Below are 22,546 nucleotides of genomic sequence, written 5' to 3' on the forward strand. Positions count from 1 at the left end.
ATGCTGCGCGGGTAGGCCGTGCCATTGATGGCGTCGGTGAAAGGCCGGGTTTCCGGGCTAGTAGCTGAATCGGACTAGGTTTGAAGCGTCGTCGATTACGGTGTCAAGTTGAAGTTCGTTGGCCGCGCATTGCTTACCACGAGCGGATGGCGAGAATTGTGAGTAAGGGCTACCAACAGCAGGCAGCTACAATAGATGAACGTTTAATGTCAGAAGTGAGTACAGCGTGTTGGGGCACGCAGTGTTTGCAGAAAAAAAAACGTTTAGCCTCTGCGGATCAGCTTTCGAGAAAAATCTGTAAAAACGATCGCCAGTTACTTGGTACAAGAACCATGAAGTTATGTTTAATAGGAATTGCTTAGAAAGATAGAAAGCTGGGCAAGTTGGTTACGATCCACAGTATAACCGTGGGAAAAACAGAGCAAACCAAGATCCAGACAACACGAGCGCGGACTTTCAAATAAACTTTATTCCACGCTTGCATTCATACGCTTGCATACGCTTGCATACTTCTTTCCAAGGCAAAGTTAAGTAGAGAATCAAACGTTTCAACACTGATTAAGACCCAGAACTCTGCAAAGACACCCACAAAAACTTTAATTTCGCGGTTGTCAAGTGAATTCACATATGTAGTCCTTTGTTCCATGAAACTTCAGTCATTTTCACACACAGTGATCAGACCGTAAGGGAAATAGACCTGCCTTACCATATTCATAGAAGGTCAGGCAGGCAGGCAGGCTTTTGTAAAGGATATTCCACAATAGATCATATTCACCCTATTAAGCAGGTGATAGAGAAATGCGCAGAATATAACCAAACCCTATATATAGCCATGATTGATTATTAGAAAGCATTTGACTCAGTGTAAACCTCAGCTGTCATACAGGCATTGCGGAATTAGGGTATAGAAGAGCCTTATGTGAAAATACTGGAAGATATCTATATCATTTGCACAGTTACCGTAGTCCTCCATAAAGTCAGCAATAAAATTCCAGTAAGGAAGGGCGTAAGGCAAGAAGATACGATTTCGCCAATGCTATTCACCGCCTTTTTATAGTAGGTATTCCGAGGCCTGAGTTGGGAACAGTTGGGGATAAGAGTTAATGGAGAATACCCAAATCATCTGCGATTCGCTGACGACATTATTTTGCTTAGTTCAACAGTATAGCAAGGGAACAGCAGTTCACATTTGGCAGCGAGGTGCTCGAAGTGGTAAAGGAATACGTCTGCCTAGGGCAGGCAGTGACAGCTGATCCGGATCATGAGAGGGAAATAGCTAGAAGGATAAGAATGCGGTGGAGCGCATATGGCAGGTTCTCTCAGATCATGAGTGGCAGTTTACTAATATCCCTCAAGATAAAAGTGTACAACGGCTGTATCTTGCCGGTACTGACATGCGGTACCCGCCGCGGTGGCTCAGTGGTTAGGGCGCTCGACTACTGATCCAGAGTTCCCGGGTTCGAACCCGACCGCGGCGGCTGCGTTTTTATGGAGGAAAAACGCTAAGGCACCCGTGTGCTGTGCGATGTCAGTGCACGTTAAAGATACCCAGGTGGTCGAAATTATTCCGGAGCCCTCCACTACGGCACCTCTCTCTTTCTTTCTTCTTTCACTCCTCCTTTACCCTTCCCTTACGGCGCGGTTCAGGTGTCCAACGATATATGAGACAGATACTGCGCCATTTGCTTTCCCCCAAAACCAATTATTATTATTATTATTATTATTATTATTATTATTATTATTATTATTATTATTATTATTATTATTATTATTATTATTATTATTATTATTATTACTGACTTCCGGAGCAGAAACATGGAGGGTAAGAAAAGGGCTCAGCTTAAGTTAAGGAGAATGGAGCGAGCCATGGAAAGAAAAATGATACCTGTAACGTTAACAGACCGGTGGCGGGCAGAGTGGGTGAGGTAACAAACGTGTGTTAATGTTGTGTGAAGGCAAGATAACCGCTCCTTCTTGAGGATAACAGAGTGAATTCTAAGGGAAGGCAAGCGTATCAGGGGACGGCAGAAGATTAGGTGAGCGGATGAGATTAAGAAGTTTGCAGGTATAGGGTGGGCGCAACTGGAAAAGAACAGGGTTAATTGGAGAGGCATGGGAGAGGCCTGGGAGAGGCCTTTGTCGTGCAGTGGGTGTAGTCAGGATGGAGATGATGATGATAACCATATTCATAGGGTTGGTTCTTCATGCGTCAGCAAACCGTCATTATCACTTGAGAACAGCGAAATGCAATTTTTGAAGAGTGCCCTTACGGGGCTGTAGGTCTTGTTCGGTGTTGGTAAGATCCGTTCTTTTCGTAACTTTGTCTCGGCAGGAAAGATATAAACGTATGCAAGTATGCAATAAAGTTCACTTTAAAGTCGGCGCTCGTGTTTTCTGGCTGTTATGCTATGGATATGCTATATTAAGCAGTTATAATATTAATCGGCATTTCTAATTATTTTGTGTGTTTAGTACCCTACGCACAAAATTTTATAGATAACATCTTGAGGCATTACGCAAAACTCTATTGTTTTTCGGCGACTGATAAGCAACTACAGGTTGCTGAAATGAATATTGGGTCGTTCACTACGGCGTATTTAGCTTTAGGACCTGAAAACGCATTACAACCAAGAGTCGATTTCTTCCGCTCACAACCCTGGCGCGCAGGTTGCGAAGACAAAAAATAACAGCAAAATTAGGGCTACTTCGCAATCCACAGAAATGAGCAGACATGCAAAGCGATATAATGTGTACTGTGCATGCAGGCGACCATCTTCTGAGAGCGGAATTCTGCACTTTGTTTTTAACCTGCACGCTTGAAATAGGCAGCATGCGTGTTACGACTGGTGCACTATATCCTCGTGCCCATAAAATATTTACCAAACGAGGAAATGCTGCCTTCTTTGAATTTCATTTTTCGCTGTGATCCCTAGTGCATGACGATCTTTCCTTCGGTTCCAGGTGCAATAAAACCTACGTCAGGAACGGCATTCTTCGACGGCCTGGACATGCGCACTAATATCGCGAGTGTGAGGGCAAACACTGGGTACTGCCCGCAGAACAACACGCTGATCCCGTTTATGACAGTTGAAGAGAACCTGCTCTTCACTGCAGAGGTGAGCATAGCGTTCATCTGACTATACAACGCCAGGTGTAGAGCGGGCCCGTCCGCGTACGTAGATTTTAAAAAAAGTTCCAAATCTTGCATTACATATGAGAAGACCAAAGGCACCACGCTTCGAAATGTGTTAAAGGCCTGAAATAAGTTTTGATCCAGGTAAAAGCGCCGGCTACATGTTATCTACAGTTCCACGTGTACGATGCTTGCGTAGTGCGCGGCAAAAGCGCCTTTAAAGATTGCATGCTTCGACTATGCTAGGGTTTCAGCAAGTAGTACTTGTTTTAGTATCCCACCTTTCACGCGCCTGTGCTGTCGATGAAGGGCAGTACACAAAACGTGTAACAGTTGAATGGCTCGAAGCGCCTGCCTGGCATCATAACCACAATTCTGTCCGAAACTGCACAGCATGTGCATTTCTAACTTCAAGCAATTACCTAAGGCTTACCCAACACACGGCACACACCAATGCGTTTCTTTCTTCGTCGGTATTAATTATCGCGTAGCTTAAGCCTGAGGATAATAAAACAAAATGTCACGGTAAATACTGTTTACCACAAAACTCTGTGAAAGCTCTCTTAGTTGGGAGTATAATATTATTGGTTCATTATTATTCGTTTCGGTGTGTTGTAGCGTAGGCGTCACGTCTTATGGCGTCACTGTATTCGTCCTACTCAGCGTTGCGCGTTGCAGTGACTTCATACATGACATAAGCGCACGCTGACCACGCAGCGTGCGCTTTAGAGGCTATAAACTTCCTAAACCTGTTCACCTTACTTGCGTGTGAATCTCTCACTGGCAGCTGTAGCGAGCTGCGTGGGAGCCGCTGTGCGCGAATAAGTAGGTCGCTCCTCCCTGCAGCTACGCGAAGCGGAGGACGTCGAAGACATCATCCTGACGACACTGATGCAGTTCCAGCTCATCGAGGCGAAAGACACGTTAGCCAGCAAGATCACCTACGCTGAACAGCGGCGACTGCAGGTGGCCATGGCGCTACTGGAGTCGCCCGAGGTGCATGGCAGCTGCCTGCTTTGAATTGGGTGGCTCAACCGCCAGTCAAAATCACGACCTTCGTGTTTTCGAGGCTTTTGCATTATTCGCGCTGCTGAATCGGGGAAACATTCAATGGCACTTATTATATTGTAGTTCTTTTTTACTACATTCGAGTGAGACGTCCTGAAGAACGGGAATTCTGGCTTTCTGTGCTTTAGAACTAGAGGCGCTTTCTTCCATAACTGAAGAAAACCTGGTTTAGGTGTGTGGTGACTTTACTTCGTACGCAACTAAACACGGAAACACAGTAAGAAACCACTTTCATATGATGGCCAATACCTGTCACCTAGTCATAATTATCCGCCGCAATGACTTTCTTGGCATCATCTCATCACCATCAATATCGTAACTAGCCCTCGTAATTAAACACTCAATCTTTTACCTAACTTTTGCGATTGCTTTCAGTAGGGCCAATTCTGTGTAGAGAAGGTGAAGGCGTTCTTCGGCGGGCACGTCAATGATCAGACGTTTATGAAATAAATCTGCGAGGGATTGCAAATGGCATGAATCTGTCCAATCAAGAAGTGTGAGTGTTTTCGACCGCTTAAACATCATCGCATTCCATAGAAATGAACTCGTTTTACCAAGTGAGCCCTACTCTCTCCTACCAGGGAGAACGAATTGCACGACGTGCGCCGTTCCGGCCAGTATTGCGCAATTCCGCAGAAGCGCATCGACCAAATTCTGCTTACAGTGACCCTTCCAGATGCCTCACTCATCAGTGCCTTAGATACAAGAAAATTCGAACGTCGATTCGCTGCAGCAAACCGGCTGTGTCCGCAGCCCGACGACATTATGAGTGCATTTTACTCTCCTTAGGAGGTCACTTGCATGTTCATTAAAAAAACATGGAGAGAAATTGTAGCAGAGTTCTAGGCAGCTAGTTGCTACTGCTTTTTACTAGTGGCTATTGGATGTTACTGGAAGCGCTTCTGGAAAGCAGTTTGAAAGCGTTATGGGGTAACTGCTAATCGCCGGCACGACTCGATGAACACCAGCCGTACTCGCCATGGGTCCCCACGCCACAAGCGTGTCAGCACTACGTCATACTCGAGGCTATGAAAGGCCCTTGTTTGAGCCAATAAACATTCCTTCGCGTAACACACTGAGACTCAGAGAGAAAAATCTTTAGTTCCTCAAAAAAAGTTGGCGCTGTGTTCGTAACGGTCGGTGTCTCAGTGCAGGACTCATCTGGTTCTAGCTATCCGCTCTGCATGTTCTACAATATTGAGCTGGACAATGTTGCCTCCCACTGCTCCGGCGTGGCATTCTATATAACGTCTTCTGACGTGTTATTTTGGGAGCCCCACACAGTGTGATATAGTGTCGGTGAAGCCCGGCACTCCGGCATTGGTACAACACGCTGCTTCAGTTCCTGTGCGAATTCTCTGTGTGGAAAACATACTGCATATATCACGAGGAGGACGGGTGATGGCAGAGGTATTGCGCCACCACTGACATCTCATCTAGCCTATACGCGTCTAATTCCGTGGCGGCGAATATAGGAGACGTCCTGGGCACTCTCCCTGAAAGGTGGTCAAAGAGGATGAACTGACGTTTGACGGCACAGCGAACAGCTGCAGCCGTGAAAAATACGTCTGGTGGGTAGCTGTGCGGAGCACAATGCCAGTGATCCCAAAAACCACCGCGCGCTTATCGCGCCTCCCCTTAGGGACGATGTCGCTCGGATCCTAAGAGCCGTCGAGCTAACGACCTCCGAAAAGGTTTAGGCGCCTGGGGCACTACAATTAGAAAGTCAGTGCAATCGCATGGGGTTACTCCTTTGACATGCACAAGCATGAAGGCGGTGAGAGTATTCGTTACTGCAACCTTGGTTAAAGGCCTTTACCAGACGCTGTGCGAAGTGACCCCTGTGCCGGCGATACAGGATAACAATAAGAAATAGACAGTCATCGAGGACAGAAAAATTGCAATACGCGTACGAATTTCTCAGGGTAGAGAACATTCGAACCGATTGCTCATAAAAGCCGGGGCCTTCTACCGAGGCTTTCTCCTCCATCTACAACTTGTTCCGAGCTGCTCTGAATAGCTTAACTTCCTGCACCTATGTGTATGCGACCATGCAAAATCTGCAAACGCTTAAAAAAGTATCGATCCTGGTGAGGCCGGATTTCTTTTGTTCACCGGTGAGCACCGCAGTACGGGTAGAAAGTGTTAACGCGAATTGCGGACGCAAATCTACAATCCAAAATATGTGGCCTGCTAACCCTAGGATTATTTTCGTGATAAAAATGCACCGCTGAGTTTAAAACAATACAGCGCAACTATCAGAGATGCTGTGTATATAAATGCTGACTTTCTTCTGCTCCCTGGCATAAATGATAAGTATGATGATGGCCTAGAAGCTTTCTGCACGGTCCTTACATTGTCAGAGGCTAGATGATGACGATTATTAATGCGAAAGCATTTCTAGGCTACGTCAGCGGGGTCTTGTCCGCAAAGCGTGTCATCGAAATGTGTCAGCAGCAGTTGTGTAGTAAGAGGGTGATTTGGAGGTGATTCTCAAAAATTTAAGTCCATAGGAATAGTTAATTACAGCCAAAAATGTCAGAAGTGTAGAGAATTGTTGCGAACATAGCGAATGGTTCTGAAAAGAAGTAGGTGGGCGAGAACGAACCATAGCGCCATATTTGAAAAGAAATCGTGGCGCTAAATTTGAAAACTCAAAATGGTCGATTGAGATGAAACGAGGCTACAGTCAGACTCTCTCCGCGGTCTCCGGTGCTGAGATCAGGCTAGGAGGCACCCCCTCGCAATTGCTGTGCCCAGACCGTGAGGACCCATGATGACCGGGAATAAATTTCGTTCATTCATTCGCACAAAAAGAGGGTATAATAAGACTATATCAATAACGAATCAATTAGTTGATGAATGTCAATCTGGATGTGAGGCCATCTGAATTGAGGAGCTTATGTCATATTACCAATGTCTGATAGGGACATGATCTTCAAGACTGAAGCGCCCACTTTCTTCCTGGCAAATACGCTGCAGTTTCGCACACAGAAGAATTTAAAGGAATTTTATTTAGCATTCACTCTCCAAAACAATTCACTGCTAACGCATGCTAGGTTCTCAATGAAAAAAATATCCTTTACTTTATCTGCATATCTAAGCTCTTTGAGCTTGTTCCTTGCTTGCAACCATTTTTCGCGTACAAGTCGAGCGGGAAACTGGACTACCACGACCAATTTATTCCAATTAAATTCAAAACAATAGTAACACTTGTTGCGGGGCTAGTTGGTGCATAGTTCTATGTACAAATGTTAGCGCAAAAAATAAGAGACAATCACAAGAAAGGTGGACAAGACAACGCGCGCTGTGTTGTCCACCTTTCTTGTGATTGTCTCTTATTTTTGAGCTAACATTTGTACATCAAAACAATAGTCTTGTAACGAAACAAGAAATAGGTGTGTACCTATTTTGCAGATGACCGCCTGCGGTGATTTATTTATTACGGCGGTCATGGCAAGAAGCCGACTTATAAAATAGAGAATATTGCATTGCTTCTCACTGCCATAATTTTTGCGTTGCCCTTGCATGCTCTGTATCTTGCCTTACAGCCAGAGCATCAGCTGCAGTCTCCTTTCTTACTAACACTGTTCTCTCCATCTCCTAAAGCTGCTTCCGCCTTCTTCCCGCAGTTCGCTCTGTTGGACAGCCCCACAGCGGGCATAGACTCGGACTCGCGCAACATCATTTGGGACGCCATTCTGAGGGCACGCGCCCAGACGACCGTCGTGCTCGCAACAAACAGCACCGACGAAGCTGAGATTCTGGGAGACCGCATCGCCATCATATCGAAGAGCCTCATCAGCTGCTGCGGCTCCTCCATCTTCCTGCGCAAGAAGTACGGTGAGTGGCGGAAATTCTTCGTACGGCCCAAGGTGGTCCTAAAGGGGAAAAAACAATGCGGAGAAAATTGCAGTGTCTTGCCTGTGCTCACTGCACGTGATTAATGAGAACATTGTAAGAGGATACCCTCTTCTCTCTTGGTCTTGTGGCTCTCTGCTTTTTACGCGCTGAGCGTTTAAACTCATGCAGCTCGAGTAAAAAACTGATTATGCAAGTTGGCAGATTAACCAAAGCAGTCACACAAACGTCTTGCTTTCGTCAGTCATCATCACCAGCCTGACTAAGCCCCCTGCAGGGCAAAGGCCTCTCCTATGTCTCTCCAATTAACCTGTCCTTTGCCAGCTGCGCTGCCGTGTGCCTGCAAGCTTTTTAATCTCATTCGCCCACCTTTCTGCCACACCTGTTACTCTTGCCTTCTCTTGGAATCCACTCACTAAATTACCCTTAAGGACCAGCGTTTATGTTGCCTTCGCATTACATGCCCTGCCCAGGCCCATTTATTGCTCCTGATTTCGACTAGGATGTCATTCACCCACGTTTGTTCCCTCACCCACTCTTCCCGCTTCCGGTATCTTAACGTTACACCTATCATTTTTCTTTCCATTCCTCGCTTTGTTGTTAATTTGAGCTGAACCCCTTTCGTTAGCCTCCACGTTTCTGCCCCGTAGCTGAGTACTGGTAAGATACAGCTTTTGTATACTTTTCTCTTGAGGGATATTGGACCTTACGGGATTATAACGGCAACAGAAAAGGACCAGCCAAAAGCCGTCTGGTCGCGTTGCCCAGTGTTCATAAAATAGCCCATGGCGTTTGCCAGAAGTTGCAATGTCCCGGTAGTGTTCACAGCACCTCAAAAGTAAATTACCACGTGCACAAAGGCAACCAGAAACGAAAACTGGTTAAAAAAATCCAAATGGTACGGTAAAATATTTGGAATACGAGAATACGATGCTTCCATAATTTACAAAATTCCGATGTCATGCGGCAAGTATGGCACTGACGAATCAGGAAGATGTTTCAGGTGTATGCAATACAACAAAAAGAGGACATTCGAAGAATTGTAGGCACACTGCTCACCCAGGCGACCTGGCAACGCATTGTGCTCGACAAGAGGTCTTGCAATTTTTGTAATACGAATGTAATTCTATATGGATTGAGACGACAGAAAGAGATTCAGACGCATATGACATTTCCAAAGCGCTGCCTAAAAATATTAATGGTGGTCCTTGCATTGAAATGACCGAAAATTAAATCGAACCAGTGAAAACAGAGCAAAATTGTACAAAGGTGCGGCCTCTTATGCATCCTCAACAAAGTTGTAATAATAAAATCGGACACAATCGTCTTTGAAAAATAATACCTTGTACGACACACTTCATTTGTAAGCACTTGTCGGCCGGCGCTTCCTTTGTGCAAGTGGATTTTTGTTTTACCAGTAGAGTTGTAGTCTTCAAGTGCGCAATAACCAAGATGAACAAACTGGCTTCTTTCCGAGCACTGTTTTCTTTTGTTTGGTGTCGATATGGAGGCTCTTTAAACTAATTTTCATACGTGGATGGCCGCTGCAATGGAATGTGCGTGATGCTGCTTTTGGGTGTGGTGCTTGATAAGGGAAACAAAGCTAAAACAGGGGCTGGTTGGGTCAGCATCATGGTATACTGCGCGCTAGTACAGAACACCACAAACCACGAGACAAAGAAACAGGCAAGTACATACGAGGCGTGAACTCACAACTGTTTAACACACCTGTAACATTTGCTTTTAGACAGTTTTTCGCGCATAATTTGTCCGATTTGAAGAGCGGTTTATTCGAACGCTGAAAGGGCTGTCAGCGTAACCGTGGCGCAAACTGGTCCAATAGCGGCGACACCAGTCCGGACCTCAAGAGCGAGCTCGAGCACTAAACGCGCGCGGCAGCCGGTCGCTGCGGCCGCCCAAACCTCTCATTGTCGTTGGTGTTGGCGCACTGTCCTCTTCTTCATTGCAACTGTCCTGGCTACAAGAGGGAGCCATCCTGGCGACTCACGGCTAAGAGATGACAAGGGGTCGTCGGCTGACATGAACCATTTCGCAGCCCGGACAGCGGTGATCCGAAGAAGGGGTTACTGGCTCCACGGTTTAGTTCATAGGTGACGTGCGCTCCACGACATGGTAAGGGCTGAGGTACTTAACCGCAAACTTAACCGTAGCTGGAACAGACAGCCAGACGAGCGGGTCAGTGGGAAAGTCATAGGCGGACTAGCCGCAGTCAATCGCATATGTGCGGAGGCCTTGAGTGGTACTCGTCAAGGAGCGATCCAGCTGGCGGCACTGCTCGGCATGACGGGCAACGTCAGAGAGGAAAGTGCATTTCGAGCTGTCGGGGGGGGGGGGGGGGGGTAGGAAAGGATGGCATCCAGGAGACAACAAGGTTCACGGCCGTATAAAAGAATGTGGCTTGAGAATTAGGATTGCATGCATAAGTGATGAATGAAGTACTTGACCACAATTGGAGGCATCAGAGGAAATCTACATGGCGAGCATATGTCACCAACAGTCTGGTTGAATCGTTCAGTGAGGCCGTTGGTATGAGGATGGTAGGCAGTGGTCTTGCGATAAACTTTGTGGCACACATCTAGTAGCTCATGATCGACTTCAGATAAGAAAATACGGCCGCGGTCGCTGAGGAGTTCCCGAGGGCTCCGTGACGCAGTTTGCAATGGAGGAAGGATACGACGTCACGAGCACTAGCCGAGGGAAGGGCTGCCGTCTCCGGGTACTTAGTGAGGTGGTCCACGGCAACTACAGCCCAACGATTTCCGGCAGGCGTGGACGGAAGGGGACCATACAGATCGATGCCCACGCAATCGAAAGGGGGAGCTAGGCGCGGAAATCGCTTTAGCGGGCGGTGTAGGGGCGTGGAGTGGCCTTGCGGTGCTGGCAGGCAATGCATGAGGTTATATAACGTCGAACAAAATTGTACATTCCACGCCAGTACTATCGCTGGCGTAGACGTTCGTGGGTTTTCAGCAATCTAACGTGAGCGCTTTGTGGGTCGGAATGGTGATGTGCACCAGGTTCAGAGCGAAGGCCACGAGTAATAATAATAATCTGTTTATTTGCCATCATTACGCACACGATGGCAGCGGCTTGGAGTCAAAGCTGCCGTAAAGCAGCTTGACAGAGCTCCAAATCCCCCCTTTGGCCATGGCAAGACGGGAGACCAATATGAAGATGTAGTAGTACCACAGATTAAATAATATACAATACTAAATAAATACAATGAAAGTTCTTGCACACAGGTAAAAAAAATAAAAAAGGAGGAAAACAACGAAGAAGCATATGTCAAGTAATAGACAAAAAAAATGCACACATTTGTTTCAAACGAATGCTACACTTCTCTGTAATAAAGCACCGTATTCTAAATGATATGCTGGATTTAAGAAAGGAAGTGTAAAAGTATGTCCTGAAATTATGTCTCTGGAGGATAAATTTTTGGTTGTGACAAAGTGTTAAGCAAGCGGGGCAATCTATTTTCTAGCATGTGAAAACCACACGTCGTTCTCTATGCGTTAACTCTCCGGGAATCTCGGTTGCGGGTTTGGTAGGATTGTTCTCGTTGTTGTAGATTAGTCAGTGTTCGAAGAAAGCAAGTATTATTAGAGATTAAGCACGACTTAGGGTGTCGTCTCGCACCTTTATTACTGGAACTATTTTATATATCAAGAAAAGCTTAATAGTGTGAGGTAATAGCGGTACACGTTCAACTATACGTAAAAAGCTTCTTTGTAATACGTGCAGTTTTCGCAAGTTTTCCTGTGTTGTTGAACCCCCGGATAAAATACCGTAATTTAGGCGAGAATGGAATAGAGATCGCTATATTGTAATTTTGATATTATTTGGCAGTACATGCCGATTTCAGTAGACGATACCGATAACTTGTGACAGTTTTGCAACAAGATTGTCAATGTGGTCATCCCAAGACTTCCTTTCGTGGAAGATAACACCTAATGTTTTAAACGACTGTACAACTTCTAAAGGAACGGACTTGAAGCAAATGTCCTTGGCTAAATGAACTTGTTTATTCTTAGCTCTGAAAACGATGACTTTCGTTTTAGTAATGTTTAAATGTAATGAATTTTTTTTTACTCCAAGTGTCAAGCTTCGCTAGTTTGTGATTGACTAAATCTACTAACCTATTAATGTTGTCTGCCGATAGAAATAAGGTTGTGTCGTCTGCGTAAATGGTAAACTTCACCTGCGGTGAAATTGGACGATGTCATTAATATAAATGTTAAAAAGAAATGGACCTAATATAGTGCCTTGCGGAATGCCGCTGGAGATGGATAGTGTTTCAGAAAGGAAACCGTTTACACTTACTGCTTGTTTGCAGTGCTGCAGATATGATTTCAAGAGTGATGCACTGTGCCCACATATACCGTAGCATTCAAGTTTACGAATGAGTAAATCATGATTCATCAGGTCAAAAGTTTTGGTGAAATTTATGAAGATACCAATCGCTTTCCTGCTTTTTTCACGCGCCTTTAATATGTATGTCTTTTGTTGTAATACCGCAAGCTCGGTCGATAAGTGTTTTCGTGATCCAAATTGTGAACAAGTTAAATTTGATGCTCTTTTTCGAAAGAAACCAAACTTCTATGAATGATCTTTTTCGATAACTTCGAAAAAATTGGCAAAATTGATATCGCCCTTTAACTGGAAAACTTGTTTGTATCGCCTTTCTTGAAAAGCACTCACACACGCGCAACTTGCATAAGACTTAGGAATGCAGCACTACAGGTGCAAAGGTTCATAATATGTGCAACGTACGGCAAGATTAAGTCAGTTACATAAGTAATAGGCTTTATCTTTAAGCCGTCAATGCCGCATGCTGTTTTATTATCAAGTTCTCCGAAAGTTGTCATTATTTCGTAATCGCCAACAGGGCTAAGAAATAAAGTATCATGCATGTGAGAAACATAGTTTAGATTATTCTGTGCTGTCATACCACAAGAAATGTTCACAAAAATGTTTGTTAAACTCGTCTGCTTATTTTTTACCTGTTAAAGAACTTCCACTTATGCTTAGAGCAGATATTTGCTCTATTTTGGTTTTGTAGGCTACTAGGTTGTTAGTTTCTTCCACATGTCAGCGTGAACACGTGCTGATTCAAACTGATTGGTATAGTATTCTTTCCTGTCCCTTTGCAACTCTTTGTCCGAACGGTTTATACAGGCTTTGAAAGCCATCTAGTCATTATATCATTTGTTTTTATGAACTTATTCTTCGTTTCTATTTTAGCAACAAGCTCATTTCTAATCCAAGGATTCCGGCTACGCCGTGTACTTTTCACAGATTTATTTGAGAACAGGCAGTATAATTGGGTCTCAGAATGCTCAAGAAAGCCTCGTATGCTTTCTTAGCACCGTTTTCTAAGAGAATATTGTCCCAGATAGCATCACCTATAGATTTCCTAAGTGTATAGAGGTTATTCTCAGAAATGAATTGCAAAGAAAATTTGTGACTGTTTTTCTTTCGGGTTTTATGTTTGAAGCAAAAGAATATAGGAAAATGGTCACTCACCTCAGGAATGATTGCACCTGATTTGATATTACTAATGTTCAGAGTAGTAATGAATACATCTAGTAGTGATGATGATGTAGTCGTGATTCATGCTATTTAATGACGTTCAAAACCCCCTTTGCTCTGAGTAATAGGTCCATTTCTTTCTTGGAGTTATCACAGCTTAACATGATGTATATATCACCAGCCCACACAAGTTTTGCCCCTGTTTCAAGAACATACGAAAACATAGTCATGAAAAGTAAACAAAATCTCGGCACAGAGCCTTGCGGTGGACGGTAACATACTACCAAGACTGTGTTTTGTGAACGTACAGACAGCACCTCATAATCGAGTCCAGAGACCGTAAATTATGATAACAAGTCAGGCTCATATCCTCTCTTAATTATCATACAAACACCGCCGCCGCGTCTGATGGTACGATTTATAAGAAATGTTTCATAAGTTGCAAGACGAAAAACATCTGAGTCAATTGTATACCAGGTTTCCGTGACAAATATAACTTCAAACGATGTATTCAGTTCTTCCAGCAGTACTGCTAAGTCCATTGGCTTCTTTCTAACGGATTGTGCATTTAAATGGCGGCATTTCAATTTTTTTATGAAAGCGGTACCTAGTTTACTTCAAAAGTGGTAGGGGAATACGTACGAAACTCACTCAGAAAATTTGCCATGCCACACGTTAGCGCACAGAAAAAAAAACTACTAATTTAACAACAGAGAAGCCTGTCGAGATCACTTTCACCTGAAATAACTCTTGCCGAACGCATTTTGCCTTTCTCATGAGAACCTTTCCATTGCTGTGCCACACGTATTTATAGCCATTTTCCTTGGCCCAAAATTTCGCCTGCTTCTAAAGTGCCTTTGTTCGCATTGTCAGATTCTCAAGTAGATGCACTCTGTTTCAGACACGTTTTGCCTGTTTGACCACCATAATCTCTTACGCTCGGTTTAGTGAAACGGAATATGATACCGGGCACCTTATCTGATTGGGACGGCAAGCGGTGCAGCGCTGCCACATAACTATGAGACAGCTCCGGAAGCCTGCTCTGAACGGCAATGGCATTATTCTGAGCAAGAAGATATTAATCTTCACTTTATCGCACCCCGTGAAAATCAACGTTAAGGCGGTGGCTGCGCCATTCAAGGTCATCCCTTTGGAGAACTAGTAAGGCAATCTTTTATTCATGGTCTTCTATTTCGAGTACTTTCGCCGTCGCGTCTTTGATTTCACGTTTATTTGTTTCCGTGCCTTTTATCGGGTCACAAACCTAGTCTGACATATTTTCCACAGCATTTTCACTTTGACCAACAATTTCCTTTAGGGGCATCAAAACTTCAAGCTTCTGGTTGATCGCCAGAAGAATTGTTCACATGTCACGAAAATTAGGCTCTTCTTGCGTGTTTTTTTTTTCATTTTGTCAGCGGTTCTTAGACGCCATACACTTAGTGCACTTCCAATTTTTGCGATAAACTTCTTTTCATTTCCAGTCGCGGCTGCAACACCGACGCACTTCCCTATGTGGAATATGATCGTGCATGCCATACGAGAATTGCTTTAATCCGTATAAACAGCCTCTTGTTTGCATACCGGGCAGTCAATATTCTGATACATTTTAACAAGCTTGGCAGCAGCAGCAACAACACAGTCGTGAATTGGGAATAAAGTCAACACCAACCTGGAAGTATACCGCAGATATTTTAGATCGGTTCTCCCATGACCACTGCCGCCTCCAAAGTGGCCTGTGGTGGGCTCGGACGTCCCTTTATAAAGCCGACATCAGCGCCAGGCGATCACCTGGCAGATTAAAGTTGGCTGGTCCAGTTTTCGATGACGAGGCAGCTGCTGGCAGCAGGCAGCTCTTGAAGACAAGACGGTATCGAAGCTCACCAGTGCGCTGTAGTCCGCTGTAAGTATACCACAGATGATTTATATCGGTGCTCCCGTGGCCGCTGCCGGTGCCAAATTGTTCTCTGGTGGGCTAGGATGTCCCTTTATAAAGCTGACCTCAGCGCCAGGTGATCACGTGGCAGATTAAAGTTGGCTGGTCCAGTGTTCGATGACGGGGCAGCTGCTGGCAGCAGGCAGCTCTTGAAGACAATACTGTATCGAAGCTCGCCAGTGCGCTGTAGTCCGCTGTAAGTATACCACAGATGATTTATATCGGTGCTCCCGTGGCCGCTGCCGGTGCCAAATTGTTCTCTGGTGGGCTAGGATGTCCCTTTATAAAGCTGACCTCAGCGCCAGGTGATCACGTGGCAGATTAAAGTTGGCTGGTCCAGTGTTCGATGACGGGGCAGCTGCTGGCAGCAGGCAGCTCTTGAAGACAATACTGTATCGAAGCTCGCCAGTGCGCTGTAGTCCGCTGTAAGTATACCACAGATGATTTATATCGGTGCTCCCGTGGCCGCTGCCGGTGCCAAATTGTTCTCTGGTGGGCTAGGATGTCCCTTTATAAAGCTGACCTCAGCGCCAGGTGATCACGTGGCAGATTAAAGTTGGCTGGTCCAGTGTTCGATGACGGGGCAGCTGCTGGCAGCAGGCAGCTCTTGAAGACAATACTGTATCGAAGCTCGCCAGTGCGCTGTAGTCCGCTGTAAGTATACCACAGATGATTTATATCGGTGCTCCCGTGGCCGCTGCCGGTGCCAAATTGTTCTGTGGTGGGCTAGGATGTCCCTTTATAAAGCTGACATCAGCGCCAGGCGATTACGTGGCAGATTAAAGTTGGCTGGTCCAGTGTTCGATGACGGGGCAGCTGCTGGCAGCAGGCAGCTCTTGAAGACAATACTGTGTCGCAGCTCGCCCGTGGGTAGTAGTCCGGTGGAAGCATATACGACAGGTGGTTTAGATCGATGCTCTCGTGGCCACTGCAGCTGCCAAGGTGTTCTGTCCCTTCTTCTTGTCCCTTATAAATCCTACATTAGCGCCAGGAGATCACGTGGCATGCAAAGTTGCTGGTCCAGTGTTCAATGACAGGGCAGCTGCTGGCAGCAGGCACCTTTTGAAGACAGCACGGCATCGCAGCTCGGCTGTGCGCAGTAGTCCGGTGTGTGTTTACGAAAGATGGTTTAGATCGGTGCTCCCGTGGCCACTGCCGCTGCCAAAGTGCCAAGAGCCATTTGCGGGTTATAGTTGCGGCGATACAGTACAGAGTCGCGAATCGTAAATTAAGAGGCTCGACGACGAAGGGCCGCAGGAGCGAAGCCTGCCCATTGAGGACATCTAAGAGCGAAAAAAATGCATGGATCTCGGCGCTGTTCCATTGGGAGGTCCGTAGCAGTGAGCGCGGGCAGCGTCGAGGCGAACAATGACGAACAGGGCGTAGGAGATGGCAGAGGTGAGCGCGACAAGGCGTCAGCGTCGCAATGTTTGCGGCCCGATAGATAGATGAAGTTAATGCCCTATTTGTGAAGCCGAAGGGCCCTGCGGCCCAGGCATCCGGAAGGGTATTTCATGGTAGCCAACCCGCAGAGTGGATGGGGGTCAGTAACAACTTCATAGGAACGGCCATAGAGGTAAGGACGAAGTTATGTTAATGCGCACACTGTGGCGAGGCGCTCCTTTTCCGTAAAGGTATGTTTAGATTCTGCTTTTGTGAGCGTACGACTGACGTAAGCAACAACGTATTCAGAAAAGCCGGCCTTACGCTGGGCAGGGACGGCACCGAGGCCTACGCCGCTGGCGTAGGTGTGCAAGTGATTTGATGCACTGGGGTCGTAATGGAGCACGATCGGTGGTGAAGTCAGAAGACGACGGAGCGTAGTAAAAAGCATCGTCGCAGGCTGACTTCACGCAGACAAGTCGGCGGGCATATTCAGGAGCTTCGTAAGCATTGCGATGATAGAGGCGAAGTTGCGCACAAAGCGGCGAAAATATGAACGCAGGCCCACAAAGCTTCCGAGCTCCTTAACAGAATTCGTTTGACAATGTTGGTGACAGCAGGGAGCTTCTCCGGATCGGACAGGTCACCATCTTTGGAGACTACACGGCCGAGTATGGTCAACTTGCGGGCGCCAAATCGAAAATTCCTGATGTTGAGTTGGAGACCAGCATCTGTGAGAGAGCTCAGTACCTTTTGCAAGCACGCGAGATGTGTCAGGAAATAGGCGAAAAACGACAACATCGTCTCGATATCATGGACAAATGGGCTACTTGAGTCCATGGGAGATTTTTTTCCATCATGCGCTCAAACGTTGTAGGAGCGTTGCAGAGGCAGAATGGCATAACGTTGAATTCATGGAGGCCGTCAGGGGTAACAAAAGGTGTTTTCGGGCGGTCAGACCCATCCATGGGGCAGAATCGACATTTGAGCTAGTTGGTATTGCATCTTGTAAAAATATATGAAGCGCACTCAAGACAACGGACAAGGAAGACCAAACAACACAAGCTCTTGGCAGCCATGGGGACTTGCCAATAGCCCAAACGGAGATCAAGGGAGGAGAAGAATTCTGCTCCTTGCAAATAGTCGAGGGTGTCGTCAATACGGCGTAGTGGGTAGATGTCGTTGCGCGTGATTTGGTTAAGGCGACGATAATCGACACAAAGCCGAATCGAGTCATCGAGCTGGAAGTGCATCGGCTGCCTTCAGCATGATGGTGTGCAGTAAATCAGGAATCAGGGCCTGGGGCGAAGAGTGTGTGCCCAAAAGGAGTGAAAGCTCCTGGGCCATCTGATCACGTACGAAGTCTTTGATGTGTCCCAACAGGTCACTGCTGATGGTCAGGCCGTAGATGGACTCGCCAGGGGCGGGTGAGTGACGAGCGCCAAGGCATTGCTTGCTCAACTAGTCATAGGCCTGGAAAAGGTTGTACACGGAATCGAGGTTGGACGTTTCGCCACCAGGATGCAAAAAGCGCCGTCGTCAATTCCCTTCATAATATGCTTGATCTTGTCAGCCTCAGGCATAGAGGGGGGGGGGGACACTTTTGCAGGGATCGACGACATCTTCGATGTAAGCGGTGAAGCTTTCACCCGCATGTTGAGCCCGAACAGAGCAAACATAGCGCGAAATTTCTGTACTGCGGGACATCGTCTTGAAATTAGCCCAAGTAAAAATATCAGCCTCGTGTTTCCGGAGCCAGAGGTTTGCGACGTCGCTCAGATAAAAGATGACGTTGCTGAGCTTCATGCATTCGTCCCAGTTATGGCGGCTCACCCGCTCGTACGAGGCCAGCCGATCTTCAACATCCTAATCGTTGCGGCCGTTGAAAACGACGGGGTCTCGCTGCCGGAAGGCGCGGGAGCAGGTGACTGGGGAGCCCACCTGCACGGCTTGGTGGTTGGCTTCGGGCTGAGCGGGAACAGTGGGAGTCGGTAGCGTGCGGTTGCGGAGGTCCAGGGCGCAACGAGGATGCGAAACCAAATCTCCACCAAGTAAAGGGCGGTTTATTGGAACGCTAAATGTGCTGGCGGCGTAACCGTGGCACAAACTGCTCCAGTAGCGGCGACACCAGTCCGGACCTCAAGAGCGAGCTCAAGCTTTAAACGCGCGCGGCAGCCGGTCGCTGAGTGCGCCTAAACCTCTTCATCGTCGTCGATGGCGGCGCGTTCTCGTCTTCTTGATTACGGTTAGTTGTTCACGATGATACATGGACGCCCCGTCACCATCAGTTCTGTGATGATTGTCTCTGTTTTTTTAAGAAAACGGTAAGGTCAATGAAAAATTTTTCAAGATGTGCTTCGAAAATCGCATGTACCTCCCTAATCTCTATTTCTAGATCTTTATTTCCATGTCCTGACATGCTGCTCTTGTAAAAAAACGGATTACGTTTGTGCCGTGCACAATGCGTGGCAAGGTTTCGTGGGTGCGCAGTCAGCCCACAGTTCCTGGAATGTTCGCTTATTCTTTATTTAATGCGTCTCTCTCATTGGTCTATATAATGCTGGCAGTTTGAGGTTTCAATGTTGTAAAATATCCGTGTATCGCATTCTGCATGCCTGTTTTTGTGGGTTATTTCGCATTAAGTCTTCCTTCCCAGGTCTTCAGTTCTGCTTACCGTAGATCATATGATTGTCAAGTTGCGAGTCCCTTCTAAAACGATTTGGAATGTTGTATCTGCCGCCAATCTTCTTTAGGCCATGGGTTGTGTTGTGTACGTAGGGTAACAGGACGTGACGCTTAATTTCTGGTTCCTTTCTGGTGGCTTTACCTCTTGCGATTAATTTTATCGCTTTTTACGCACTAAGCAGGCAGGACATTTGATACCCGCTTTTCTTTAGTCTATCCACTTGTGCAAAAGCCTGTCCTTAACCTTGTGGTCCCAAAATTTTTAACCCTCTTCATATTGCTACAATATGCCACGCTCCGCTTAACGTGAAGTTTAACGGCCTGAGTCATTCCTCAGCTGATCTTTTTCACCTTTTGTTGCATGGGACCAGCAAGTGTGGCTATCAGCTTCTTCAGTTTAAAAGTCAAAAAAACAAATCTTTGACTGCGGCAAAACTTCTTAGGTAAAATTTAGTGCACTGATTATGGGTGGTGACATGGGCTTGTTGGTTCATCAGAGAAGAGGATATATGCAGAGAAAAGAAAACGCATGGACAAAAGAAGAAAGACAAACACAAGCGCTGACACGACCAAGTGAAAACGGTTTTATTTGCACGCACAATAAATACTGCCGAAGCAAGCAATAAATAAACACCAAGTGAACGAGCAGGACGTAAAACAAAAAGGAAACCAAGAAAAGCAAGACTCTAATTTGGAAAAAAAAACTCAAGATATTAGATCCTACAGTTCCTTCTTGAGGAGCGCGACCGATGGTGCGTTCACGCAAGCCTCTCCCTTTTTGTCCATGATGAATGCCTCGGAGATTTCTCTTGCATCTTTTTCTTTGTACCTGCGTAGAACGCGCGTTTCCTGCGGCTTCCTACAGCTTTTGCAATTCTGGAAGTGTAACGGCAAATTGCTATCTGTTACAGTCCTCATTGAATTTACGTGTTTACGCAGCTGGTCATTGAGGGACCGGCCTGTCTGACGGACGTACGTGTGGCCACAGGTTAGCGGAATTTCCTAAACGACTCCATTCTTGCAGTCAACAAAGCGGGTTTCATGTTTTTGCGGCATGAGGTGGTTTCCCCTTTCTTTTTGGTTAACTTTTCGGGGAAGGCCACCCAGTTTGTTTTGGTCTGAAAAAACAACTGGGATTCCAGCGCGGTTTCAAACCTTCTTTAGTCTATGTGACAGAGAATGCACGTATGGAATTGGGACAGTCTTCTTGTCATTACCATGGAAACGGTCGCGATTCAATTTTTCTTTCCGAAATTCTGCCAGAAGTACCTCTGCCAGGTCCATTAGGAAAGTCATGGGAAAATCTCCCGATTAAAGCCTCTTGGTTTGAGATGCAAAGATAGCACCAACTTGATATGGGCATGATCTTCTGAGTGCACCCCTCATTGCGGCGATGGCGATGCTGGGTCTAACTACCTTTTAGTGCGCTGACTCGAAGAGTAGAGGAAATTTTTTAGAGCGGGGTGCGGGCTTCCCGCATAGACTGTGAGGTCAAAGGTCCAAACTACATCCAGGAATTTCAACCAGTTGTCTGATAGAAGTTCCTTGTAAAGGTCAAGCAAGAGATTGTCGTTTCAAAGCATTCTGAGATGAGGTTCACATGGTCAGTTGTATGGTCCCCTGGCTGACAGTCGAACCAGGGTGAGGTAATCGTCAACATACCGGAAGATCCGGGTGGTCGTGCGAAGCTGTCTTTCTAGGTTGCTGTCGTTGTATGCAAAACGAGGTCGCTGAGCACGGGTTCGAAGCAGGAACTAATGCACACTCTTTTTTTCAGCGCGTAAATGTCACTCTAAAAGGCGAACAAGGACGACCACAGGAAACATTTCAGTGGGTCCAGGAAGTTGTCCAAGTTAATGGCGCACGCATTCTGGAAATGAACGGCGCAATATTCCTCGATGCTCTCGATGACTACATTTAGAATGTCATCATGCGGCAGGGAATATAGGCAAAGATTCTTGGAAACTACAGAGGAACCACTCACTGAAGCGGGGCATTGGTCACGAAGGTAATCCGAAACATCGGAGGTCTTTCGCACGAGGGAAGGGTCAGTGACCTTCAGTAAGGTCAAGAATCTGCAGAAAATGCGTGCCAACGTCAATTGTCAAGTTCCGCGTTCTGAAATGATGACACGGAAGGGAATTTCGTCCTTGTGAGTCGTCGCTGGGAAGAACTTTTCCAGGCAAGATTCACTTGCCTTTCAGTTCAGTTCAGTTCAGTTCAGTTTTATTTCTTAAAGGCCCCCATTTCAGGGGGTGTTACATAAGGGGTGGGATTACATTTGTAGTGAGGAAAACAAACAGCGATGGTAATTTAACATTGAAGGTTATGGATATGGCTTGCAGAGGAAGGGAGACGTTTTCACGCAGCGTAATGGCTTCCTTCTTTAATTTGTCTGGTTTAAGAACAAACTTCTGGAAGCTCGCTTTGATGGTGCTTGCGGCCTTCCCGTAGTAAAATGCTTTTGGAACCATAACGAAACGCCCCTCTTTGTTTGATAATATAAACATCATGTTAGCGTCCCGAAAACAAGCAACAATTTTTTATTCCGTGCCAATGCTGGCCAGCGTTTCGTCTTACGGGGCTGGGTTTCGACAGCTTTTAAAATGCTCCTGTCCGAAGCTGGTGCCTCTGCTTTGGTGGCTGTCTTCTAACAAGTGCCAAGAGATCCGTCTTTTCCATGCTGCATGGGATGCACTCAGAACTTGCGGCCGAGCTTCAGGACATCTTTGACGGTGCTCGAGCTAACGGATATCCCCCCCAAAAAATCACAATAACGCCCGAAGGCGACTCGCGCTCATTGTTCGGAAGGTTCTAGGTGATGCCGCGCGATAGGAATTCCGTGACCTGAGAGGCAGACGGAAGTTCTTGTTGAAAAATACGTTTATGCCGACCGGGACCAGCCACACGCTCACAGGCAAGGAGCAGGT

General features: G+C 46.3%; 1 protein-coding gene across 1 annotated transcript in view; it reads left to right on the plus strand.

Moving 5' to 3' along the window:
* The window catches only part of LOC144098171 (ATP-binding cassette sub-family A member 17-like), a 187,402-nt gene that overhangs the window by 37,801 nt on the left and 127,055 nt on the right, over nucleotides 1–22,546 (plus strand). Inside the window, exons 3-5 of the mRNA XM_077630691.1 lie at nucleotides 2,962–3,116; nucleotides 3,980–4,129; nucleotides 7,834–8,044. Of these exons, the coding sequence (XP_077486817.1) occupies nucleotides 2,962–3,116; nucleotides 3,980–4,129; nucleotides 7,834–8,044 (516 nt within the window). The remainder of the gene's footprint in view (nucleotides 1–2,961; nucleotides 3,117–3,979; nucleotides 4,130–7,833; nucleotides 8,045–22,546) is intronic.

Source organism: Amblyomma americanum, chromosome 7 (genome assembly GCF_052857255.1).
Source record: "Amblyomma americanum isolate KBUSLIRL-KWMA chromosome 7, ASM5285725v1, whole genome shotgun sequence".
Taxonomy (NCBI): domain Eukaryota; kingdom Metazoa; phylum Arthropoda; class Arachnida; order Ixodida; family Ixodidae; genus Amblyomma; species Amblyomma americanum.